This window comes from Chaetura pelagica, unplaced genomic scaffold, assembly GCF_000747805.2.
Source record: "Chaetura pelagica isolate M959 unplaced genomic scaffold, ChaPel_1.0 scaffold1102, whole genome shotgun sequence".
Lineage (NCBI taxonomy): Eukaryota > Metazoa > Chordata > Aves > Apodiformes > Apodidae > Chaetura > Chaetura pelagica.
Genome location: NW_009952280.1, coordinates 12,488 through 23,491, shown reverse-complemented (window position 1 = coordinate 23,491; position 11,004 = coordinate 12,488). Strand labels below are relative to the sequence as shown.

The 11,004-nt window shown below is 46.6% G+C and overlaps 1 protein-coding gene across 1 annotated transcript; it reads left to right on the top strand.

Moving 5' to 3' along the window:
* The first annotated feature begins 2,495 nt into the window (after window positions 1-2,495).
* LOC104397786 (leucine-rich repeat and fibronectin type III domain-containing protein 1-like protein) lies at window positions 2,496-8,719 on the top strand. Its single transcript, XM_010007796.1, has 2 exons — window positions 2,496-3,883; window positions 8,218-8,719. The coding sequence occupies exons 1-2, from the start codon at window positions 2,508-2,510 to the stop codon at window positions 8,717-8,719; spliced, it is 1,878 nt and encodes a 625-aa protein (XP_010006098.1). The 5' UTR covers window positions 2,496-2,507.
* Window positions 8,720-11,004: the final 2,285 nt, after the last annotated feature.

Here is an 11,004-nt window from a genome sequence, read left to right as displayed (position 1 = left end):
GTGGGAAGGGAAGGGGAAAGGGAAGAAGGAAAGAGGAAGGGAAAAGGGGAGGGGAAGTGAAGGAAGGGAAAGGGAAGAAGGGAAGGGGAAAGGAAGGGGAGGGGAAGATAAGGAAGGGGGAAGGGGAAGGGGAAAGGGGAAGGGGAGGGTAAGAGAAGGGGAAAGAGAAGTGGGAAGGGGAAAGGGAAGAAGGAAGGGGGAAGGGAAAAGGGGAGGGGAAGTGAAGGAAGGGAAAGGGAAGAAGGGAAGGGGAAAGGAAGGGGAGGGGAAGATAAGGAAGGGAAGGGGAAAAGGGAAAGGGAAGAAGGAAGGGGGAAGGGAAAAGGGGAGGGGAAGAGAGGGAAGGGGAAAGGGGAAAGGAAAAAGGGAAGTGGGAAGGGGAAAGGAAGTGAAAGGAGGGGAAGTGAAGGAAGGGGAAGGGGGAAGGGAAGGGAAGGAAGGGAGAGGGATAGGAAAGGGAAGGGAAGAGAAGAAGGAGAAAGGGAAAGGGAAGTGGGAAGGGAAGAAGGGGAAGGGGGAAAGGGAAAAAGGAAAAGGGAAGGGGAAGAGAAGGGGGAAGGGAAAGGGAAAGGGGAAGGGAAGGAAGGGACAGGGAAAGGAAGGGGAAGGGAAGAGAAGAAGGAGAAGGGGAAAGGGAAGTGTGAAGGGAAGGAGGGGAAGGGGGAAAGGGAAAAAGGAAAAGGGAAGGGGAAGAGAAGGGGGAAGGGAAGAAAGGGAAGGGGGAAGGAGAAAGAAAGGGGAGGGGAAGGTAAAGGGAAGTGGGAAGGAAAGGAAAGGGGGAAGAGGAGGGAAAGGAAGGGAAAGGGAAGGAAGGGAAAGGGAAGGACATGGCTCCCCTGGTGGAGACCCTGGAATTCTTCTATCCCATCAATCTTTATTAACTTGGAATCCTCTGACTCTCTCACCTCATGTTTTTCCCGTATGAACCTTGAGCTCCAACCCCACAGACAGTGACCAATGGAGTCAGTTTGGGGGGTTTGAACCATTAATGGTATTTTTTCCTGCCTCCTGACGAGTTGTTGGGGATTAAACCACCTTGGGAAAGGTGATGTCACCTGGTGATGTCACTTTACAGTGAAAGGGCCAAACCTGCTTTAAACTGAATTAACAAAATCTCCACTTTTCTTCAGCTTTTTCTTTCTGAGCCACAATTTCCTTCCTCTTGGTCCAATTTTTAGGAGTTTTTTGATATTTAATTAACTGGTAATTGTGCCACGTTCACTATTAATAAAGTAAGAGCTAAAATAATTAATAATGAAGAATTAAAATAATTAATTTCAGTGCCAGGGATTCATATTATTAAGGGTAAATTATTTTTTAAATGGAATAATGGCTTGAGTGAGGGTGGGTTTGTTCTGGTTTCTCACAGCAGTGAATGCAATAAAATGGCATTAATATTTATTAATTATTTTTAAAAGGCAATTACAAAGATTTGGGGGGATAATTGTGTATTAATTAATCACTTGGATCAGGTGGGAGAGGAAAGATGGAGCCAAGAGGGGCAAGAAGGTCTTGGAGTGAGAGTAGAAATTATCTTGAAAAAACAAATACTGGAAAGACATTATTTATTTTATATGAATTTCTTGAATTGATATGGATTTATTTCTTTTATAGGGATTTATTTCTTTTATAGGAACATGGTTGAAGGCCTGGACTTGGTAGAGTTGGGTAATGGTTGGACTCAATGATCTTCAAGGTCTTTTCCAACCAGAACAGTTGTGGGATTTATTTCATAGGAATTTATTTCCTTCTCATTAATATCTTTCCTTTACATGAAATAATCTCCTTGATATGAACTTCAAGGTTGTCCATCCAACTTCCAGGGCAGGTTGGATGAGGCTCTGACAAACCCATGGGTGACCCTGCCCATGCCAGAGGGGTGGGATCTAGATGATCTTGAAGGCCCCTCCAACCCAAACCATTTCAAGATTGATTCTATGATTGTCCAGCCTGGAGAAGAGGAGGTTCCAGGGAGAACTTGGAGCATCTTCCAGGATCTGAAGAGGCTCCAGAGAAGCTGGGGAGGGACTTGGGACAAGGGCAGGGAGGGATGGGATGAGGGGGATGGATTAAAACTGGAAGAGGGAGATTGAGGTTGGACATGAGGAGGAAATTCTTCACCATGAGGGTGGTGAGACCCTGGCCCAGGTTGCCCAGGGAAGCTGGGGCTGCCCCATCCCTGGGGGTGTTGAAGGGCAGGTTGGATGGGGCTTGGAGCAGCCTGGGCTGCTGGGAGGTGTCCCTGCCCATGCAGGGGGTGTTGAAACTAGAAGATCTTCAAGATCCTTTCCAAACCATTTCATGGTCCAAGGCAACATTCACAGCTCAATTAATTTTCAGGAATTCATCACCTCGGAATGTGGTTCCAGTTTGGAAAGAAAAATTCACCATAACCTGCTTCTAACACCTCATTTACATAAATTTACATGGATTCAATTTATTTTTTTTTTTTAATTTTTCCCAATTTCTTCTCCCTGTTCCCTTCAGGTTCTGCCATTCTCCTGACGATGGAAAAGCTGGTTGTCTCCCTACTGGTTATTAGCACAGCTGTGAAGGCCATGATGTGCCCCAAGAGGTGCATGTGCCAGAACCTCTCTCCATCCTTCACCATCCTCTGCACCAAGACTGGGCTCCTCTTCGTGCCCCCCAGCATTGACAGGAGAACAGCAGAGCTGAGGTTGATGGACAACTTCATCACCACCCTGAGGAGGAAGGACTTTGCCAACATGACCAACCTCATCCACTTGACACTCTCCAGAAACACCATCAGTCAGATCATGCCTTATGCCTTCTTTGATCTCAAGGGCCTCCACGCTTTGCACTTGGACAGCAACAGGTTGACCTACATCAACGAGGATCATTTCAAAGGTCTCATTAATCTCCGGCACTTAATCCTCAGCAACAACCAACTAAGCTACATCTCCCCTGGCTCCTTGGATGACTTCATTGAGACCATCGAAGACCTGGATCTGTCCTACAACAATCTGGTCAACGTCCCTTGGGAGACAATTGCCAAACTGTCCAACGTCAACACGGTCAGTTTGGATCACAACCTGATCGAGTTCGTGCCAGAGGGGATCTTCTCCAACCTCCACAAACTGGCCCGACTGGACATGACCTCCAACAAGCTGAAGAAGATCCCTCCTGACCCCTTGTTTTCCAGGATCCCCGTGTACGCCAAGTCCAAGGGATCTCCCCTGACATCCCTGGTGCTGAGCTTTGGTGGGAACCCCTTGCACTGCAACTGTGAGCTGGTCTGGTTGAGGCGTCTCACCAGGGAGGACGACCTGGAAACCTGCGCCTCTCCCCCCGAGCTGATGGGCAAGTACTTCTGGTCCATCAAAGAGGAGGAGTTTGTCTGTGAACCCCCCATGATCACCCACAGGACCCCCAAGCTGACGGCGACCGAAGGCCAAAGCATCTCCTTGAAGTGCAAAGCTGTGGGTGACCCCGACCCCTACGTGCGCTGGATCTCCCCCGATGGGAAGTTGGTCTCCAACACCTCCAGGACGGTCTCCTTTGAGAACGGCACCTTGGACATCCTGGTGACCTACCTGACAGACAAAGGCACCTTCACCTGCATCGCCTCCAACGCAGCAGGAGAATCCACAGCTCCCGTGGAGCTCCTGGTCAACCCCTTCCCCAACCTGGCCAACAGCACCCACTGCGAGAAGGACGCGGAGCCCGGAGCCTCCGACATCCTCATCTCGGCCAAATCCAGCTTCCCCAACGAGACCAAGGCCCCTGAGGAGCAGGGGGTGGTGGTGGCCGAGCTGACGGCCTCCTCAGCCCTCATCCAGTGGCCCCCCCAGCCCCAGCTCCCCGGGATCCGCAGGTTCCAGCTCCAGTACAACAGCTCGGCCGACGACATCCTGGTCTATCGGTGAGCAGGGGGGAGGGACAGGCCCTGGACATGCAGGGGAAGCTCCTGGGTCTGATCTTCTGCCTTGAATTCGAATTTTTTTTTTTTTTTTTTTTATTCTTCTTTTTCCGTGTTCTTTTCACTTCAATGATCATTTTCTGATTTGTTTTAGGGTTTTTTTGTGATTATCATTTTAGGGTTTATTTGACGGTCTTTTCTTTTCGAAGGGTCAGAGAAGGGTTTGGGTTGGAAGGACCCTGATGTTAGGTTTTACTTGAGATTTTATATTAGCTTTTAATTTGTTATTTTATTTTTATAGAATCATAGAATCCTCCTCCCTCCCCAGCCCCTTCTCCTGCATCTCCAGCCCCTTGTGCTCCTGCATCACCAGCCCCTTCTCCTGCATCTTCAGCCCCTTCTTCTGCATCTCCAGCCCCTTCTCCTTGCTCTCCAGCCCCTTCTCCTGCATCTCCAGCCCCTTCTCCTTGCTCTCCAGCCCCTTCGCCTTGCTCTCCAGCCCCTTCTCCTGCATCTCCAGCCCCTTCTCCTTGCTCTCCAGCCCCTTCGCCTTGCTCTCCAGCCCCTTCTCCTGCATCTCCAGCCCCTTCTCCTTGCTCTCCAGCCCCTTCGCCTTGCTCTCCAGCCCCTTCTCCTGCATCTCCAGCCCCTTCTCCTTGCTCTCCAGCCCCTTCGCCTTGCTCTCCAGCCCCTTCTCCTGCATCTCCAGCCCCTTCTCCTTGCTCTCCAGCCCCTTCGCCTTGCTCTCCAGCCCCTTCTCCTGCATCTCCAGCCCCTTCTCCTTGCTCTCCAGCCCCTTTTCCTCACTCTCCATCCCCATTCCTTGTTCTCAGAGCTAAAAATCCCCCCTTTCCCTTTCAGTTCCCACAGGAAGGAGTCACCAAATGGAATCATAAGGCCCTTTAGGTTGGAAGATCTTGAAGATCATTACAAAATAGCTTCTTAGAGGCAGTTTGGGGACTCTTGGTGTGGCCGAGCCCCATCCCAAGCTCCATGTTTGTCCCGAGGAGGGGAAATTCCTCCTGCCCAGAGTGTGGTTTATTTTTGGCAGGGGAGAGCCTGGGAGGGGGTGCAGGAGGCAGCAGAAACCTGTCGCTATCGTCAGGAGCGGTTGCCATGGCAACTTGGCTTCACCTTGGGAATTTAAGTTGGTCCTTTAACTCCTTGATCTATTTATTTTTTTTCATCTCCTGCTGGGGACGTATTTGTGGATCATCTGGGAATTATGGAGTGGTTTGGGTTGGAAAGGTGGTTAAAGCTCATCCAGTCCCAACCCCCTGCATGGGCAGGGACACCTCCCACCAGCCCAGCTCCAGGCTCCATCCAACCTGCCCTGGAACCCCTCCAGGGATGGGGCAGCCACCTCCAAGATCATCTAGATGGTCTTCAAGGTCCTTTCCAACCCAAACTACCCCATGATCTAAAGCTGTTCCAGTCTCAACCCCCTGCCATGAGCCAGGACACCTCCCAGCAGACCTGGGGACTCCAACCCCATCTGGGGAGTCACAGGGAGTTGGAAGAACCTTCAGAGACCACTCAGTCCCACCCCTTGCACGGTCCCACCAGCCCAGGTTGCTGCAAGCCCCATCCAACCTGCCCTTGGAGCCAGGGGTGGGGTCTCCACAGCTTCTCTGGGCAACCTGGTTCTCACCACCCTCACGCTGAAGAATTTCCTCCTCACGTCCAACCTCCACCTCCCCTTTTTGAGCCTCAAACTCTTCCCCCATCCCCTCCAGCCCCTCCCAGCTCATTTTAGACCTTCCCACCAGACGTGGCGGGGCCGGTTCCAACTTCTCCTCACACACCAGATGTCACCATCACGCTCCCAAGCTGGCAACGTGTCACCTTGTCCCCAAGAGTGACAGTTCTGCCCTTTCAACAACCACACTTGGTTGCCAAGACTCCACCTTCTCCATTCCCAAGGCTTTTTTTGGGGGGGGGAGGAAAACATGGACAGATTTTTTTACCAGCCCTTCTGGGCAAGACTGAGTCTCCCAATTACTGCTAGAAAAGCCATTAAAGCCTCATCAAATTTCTGCTGTGGAGCTGCAGCTAATTAGAGTCAGATGATCACCAATTATCAAAGATTAAATTAATGAATTGCTGAGGAGAACGTTGACTTTGATGTTGGGAGATCTGGCTGCTCATTGGCTGGGGCCTCCATCAGATTGTTCTGAAGCTACAAATGGAGGTTTTTTCCAGAAGGATTTTAATCTGTTTTCAATTTTTCTGGCCATTTAATTTCCTGACCTATCACCAGGGCTCCTCACCCAAGTCCTTCTCCTCTTCTCCCACCTCATCCAGGCTTTGTGGGGCTGGAAATAGTGTTTTTATTTATTTTTTGCCCCAGAAAAGGTGGTAGAAATCCAATCCAATTTTGACCACTCACTGGGGAAGGAGGTTGGGTGGTGGAAGTCCAAGAGTTGTGGTCAACGGGTCCATGTCCAGATGGGACCAGTAAGGAATAGTGGTTTCCCAGGGACCATCTTTGTTGGTGACATGGACAGTGGGATTGATGCACCCTCAGCAAGTTGACTGGTGGGGACACCAAGCAGGGGGGACATCCAGAGGGACCTGGACAGGGTGGAGAGGTGGTGGGACCATGTCAACCTCATGAAGTTCAACCAGGTCAAGGTCCTGGGCCAGGGCAATCCCAAGGTTGGGTGAAGAATGGATGGAGAAGAGCCCTGGGAAGGACTTGGGTGGAAAAGAGACCTGAGGGGAAGGATTTGGGGCTGTTGGGTGAGGAGAACCTCAGCGTGGGCCAACAATGTGCCCTGGAGCCCAGAAACTGTGTCCTGGGCTGTGTAACCAGCAGGGCCAGGAAGGGGATTGTTCCCCTTTGGTGACACCTGGAGAAATGGGGCCAGTTCTGGAGCCCCCAACACCAGAAGGACACGAAGCTCCTGCAGAGAGTCCAGAGGAGGCCACGGAGATGGAGCAGCTCTGCAGACAGGCTGGGAGAGCTGAAAAAACAGAAGGGATGAGGTGGAGAACCTCAGGGGATGAAGACATGGTGCAGAAAAGCATCTGAGTGACAGGAATGGAAAGGAAACCCCACTAAAAACAGTGTTTTTCTGGTTTTTAGGAGCAAGCACATCTGGAGAGGGAGGGATAATTGCAAAAATTATGCAAATTACTGGTTTTCCAGCTGAATGTCCCCATTATTTGCCTCATTCAGCAGGTCTGGGTGCTCAACCAACCAACTCCCTGCCAGGAATGATTGTCAGGATTATTCAGATGTTGATTTGGCTGATGAAATTTGACTAATTAGGGTGGGATGTGACGTGTGGCCCCCCCCAAATAATGTGATAGTCACCAAAAAGAGGAGATTTTGAGTCAAGGCCACCTGGGCAAATCATCTCTATGGGCATTGAATAAGGACAACTCATGGAATGGTTTGGGTTGGAGGGACCTCAGAGATGATCTAACCCCCACCATGGGCAGGAACATGGGCAGGGGGTGTCCCTGCCCGTACAGGGGGGTTGGATCTAGATCATCTTTAAGGACCTACCCAGGGTTGTTGTGGTTGAAGGTGCCAACCATGTTGTCCCGAGTTGTAACGTTTAGGGGGCTCCTTCTTGCCCTTGGAGGGGGAGGGTGGGAGCTTCGTGGGGAGAAAATATGGGCACCATCCTGGGATTGGTTGGTTTGGAAGGGACCTTAAAGACCATCCAGTCCAACCCCCCTGTCAAGGGACACCAGCCCAGGTTGCTCCAAGGCCCAACCAGCCTGGCCTGGAACCAGGGATGGGGCCTCCACAGCTTCCCTGGGCAACCTGGGGTCTCACCACCCTCAAAAAACAGAACAGCTTCTTCAAGTCCAGCCTCAGTCTTGCTCTTCCAGTTTTAATCCATTTCTCCTCATCCCATCACTCCATCCCCTTCTCCCAAGTCACTCTCCAGCTTTCCTGGAGCCCCTCCAGGGGCTAGAAGTACCTACTGGAGGTACATGATGTTACTTCAGGCACTGGAAGGTGCTCTAAGGTCTCCTCACAGCCTTCTCTTCTCCAGGCTGAACCAGCCCAGCTCTCTCAGCTCTTCAACTAGAGCAGGTTCCTCAGAGCCCCATCCAGCCTGACCTTGAATGTCTTCAGGGATGGGGCCTCCACCACCTCTCTGGGCCAGCGTCTCACAACCCTGATAGTGAAGAACTTCCTGATGTCCCATCTAAACCCAACCTTGCTCTGATTTCAGACACATTCAATCTAAACTCCCCCCTGTTCTGGTTCCAGACCTGCTGCTCTCCCAGCGTCCCCGGCGGCTCCGGCCGCCGCAAAAACTCTCCTTCAGGCTTTTTCCCCAAGTTGAGTCTGTTTTGCCCATTTTCTTTTCCAGGATGATCCCAGCTGGTAGTAAATCCTTCTTCTTGACTGATCTGGTTGCAGGACGTGAGTACGACCTGTGCGTCCTGGCCGTGTACGACGACGGGGCGACCTCCCTGCCGGCCACGCGGGCGATCGGCTGCGCGCGCTTCACCACCCGGCAGGAGCACAAGCACTGCCGCTCCCTCCACGCCCAGTTCCTCGGGGGCACCATGATCATCATCATCGGGGGCATCATCGTGGCCTCGGTCCTCGTCTTCATCTTCATCCTCCTCATGAAGTACAAGGTCTACAACAACCACCACAAGAACAAGGCCACCAAAGTCAGCAACGTCTGCTCGCAGACCAACGGCAGCCAGAGCGGCTCCATGGCCAGATCCACCTCCAAGCTCTCTGTGGGGCTGCACCAGGAATGTCCAGGCTCTTCCAGCAGAGGCAAAACTGTCGTGGACTTGGATGGTGACAAAGTGACTCCAACCAACACGACCTTCTTAACAACTGAGGTGGGATCTTAAGGACCCTGGAGCAGGAAGAGGCCCTGGCCGGACACGAGCGCTTCAGTTTCGCGCTTCACGACTCTTTGTCTATTTTTAAGATCAGATGGTTTAAACAAAACAAAAAAAACACACACAAAAAAAAAAACACAAAGAAAAAAAAAAAAGGCTATTTTTTTAATCTGTAAACACTTCTTGCATTCTTAACTATTTTGGTTCCAGATATTAAATATAAGTGGGTGTTTTACACCGTTTTTTTAACCGCTTCTTTTTTAGCCTCCACCTCGAGGAGCTCAAATTCTACCAGGTTTTTGCTTTGTCGTTGTTGTTGTTTGTTTTTTTTTAACCAACCAGCAGCAAAATGGTTCTCTCAGGATCCTCCAGCTTCCTCTGCTCACCCCCCACCCCCACCCCCAGCTTTTCCAGGGATTTGTTAGGAAAAAAAACCCCCACGTCGATCTCCAACCCCGGTTTCGCCGCGGGCGCGTTGGGGCTCGAGCAGGAGGCAGAACTGGCTGAGGCTCCTCCCAGAAAACAACCAACAACTCTGGGAAAATGTTTCTCTTCCATTAAAGTTGTCTCAGTTTTGGGAAAAAAAAAATTGACAAGGATTTGGTGCATTTGTTTGGAAATTGGGTTCATTTTCGGGCTGCGCGAGCGGATAAACAATGATATCCAAGTGTGTGTTTGTGTGTAGAGAAATATAAAGGATGTGTGGTTATTTGGCATGAAAATGTGGTTAAAAAGATTTAACAATAGAAATATGTTTATATTTCAAATATAATATATATTGAAATGTATAAATATATATTATATTTAAATATAATATAGAAAAATAGGTGTAAATAAGAACATATTTAAATATATCAACATACAGAAGTATCTATTAATATACTTATATTAAAGATATTTAATATGTATTAAACATATTAAAACATAATATATGAATATATTTATCTTTAAACAATATAAATATTTATATTATACATATTAATATATTAATATATAAGTTGATCTACATTTATTTTATATTTATTTAATATTTTAATTTCTATTTGTTCATTTGATGTTTATAAATATAGATGAATATATTTACAAATATACTTGTATAAATATATTCATATACTTATATAGTGATATTTATAATAGTAACATTATTTATAATGTGTATATTATTGATAATATTTCTACTATTTATTTATAATATGCTTATAATATATGGCTAAACTATATAAATATATAATATATCTATAGATATATATAAATATAAACATATATTTATATATAAAAATATATATAAACAAAAAACAATTTAACTAATTAGCACTTGCCTATATTTTAATCTATCAAAATGGTAAAGATATTAAATACATTCAAGAGGAAAGACAGTTAAATATATCCAACTATTAACTCTATTAAATATAATTATTAAATGTATTAAGCATTGACTACATGAAATATATTAAATATTTAGTAGATTGGGCTATTAAATAAATTAAAAAATTAAATTAAAACTATTACCACTATTAACTAGTAAATATATTCAATATTATTTAAATTAACTATTGCCATAATTAACTACTAAATCAATAGTTTATATTTAAATATATGAATATATTAGAAATTTATATGTTTCAATTTTTATTCATATATTCAAATCTGGTTTTCAACCAGCTTTTCCAAAGTGTCTGAGGAGCTGGTGACCTCACTAACCTGCTGGTGACCTCACCCATGTCCTCACTAACCTGCTGGTGACCTCACCCATGTCCTGGTGACCTCACTAACCTGCTGGTGACCTCACCCATGTCCTCACTAACCTGCTGGTGACCTCACCCATGTCCTGGTGACCTCACTAACCTGCTGGTGATCTCAGTGTCCCCCTCACTGGTTGGTGGTTTTTTTGGGGTGTTGTCCTGGTACCAAACAAGAGAAACCAGGAAGATCTTCCATTTATTAAATATACAAGATTTCAAACATATATCTTAAATACTTAATATATAAAATTATTAAGTATATTTAACATTAAATATATTAAACTATTAAATAAACTAGATATCAGATATCTTAAATAATTAATATATACAATTATTAAATATCTTTAATATTAAATGTATTTAACTATTACATAAACTAGATATCAAATAAATACTTAATACATAAAATTATTAAATATCTTTAATATTAAATATTTTTAACTATTAATAAGCTAGATATCATATAGATATATTACAGTTAGAAATCTACAATTATTAATATAATAATATTGAATATATTGAACTATATAATATAAATGTAAATATATAATA

What these genes read in the sequence shown, in the direction of transcription:
- LOC104397786 (XM_010007796.1), top strand. Translation starts at nt 2,508, where the DNA reads ATGGAAAAGCTGGTTGTCTCCCTACTGGTTATTAGCACAGCTGTGAAG. An exon ending in GACGACATCCTGGTCTATCG is followed by an intron (nt 3,884 to 8,217) that starts GTGAGCAGGGGG and finishes TTTCTTTTCCAG; the next exon opens with GATGATCCCAGCTGGTAGTA.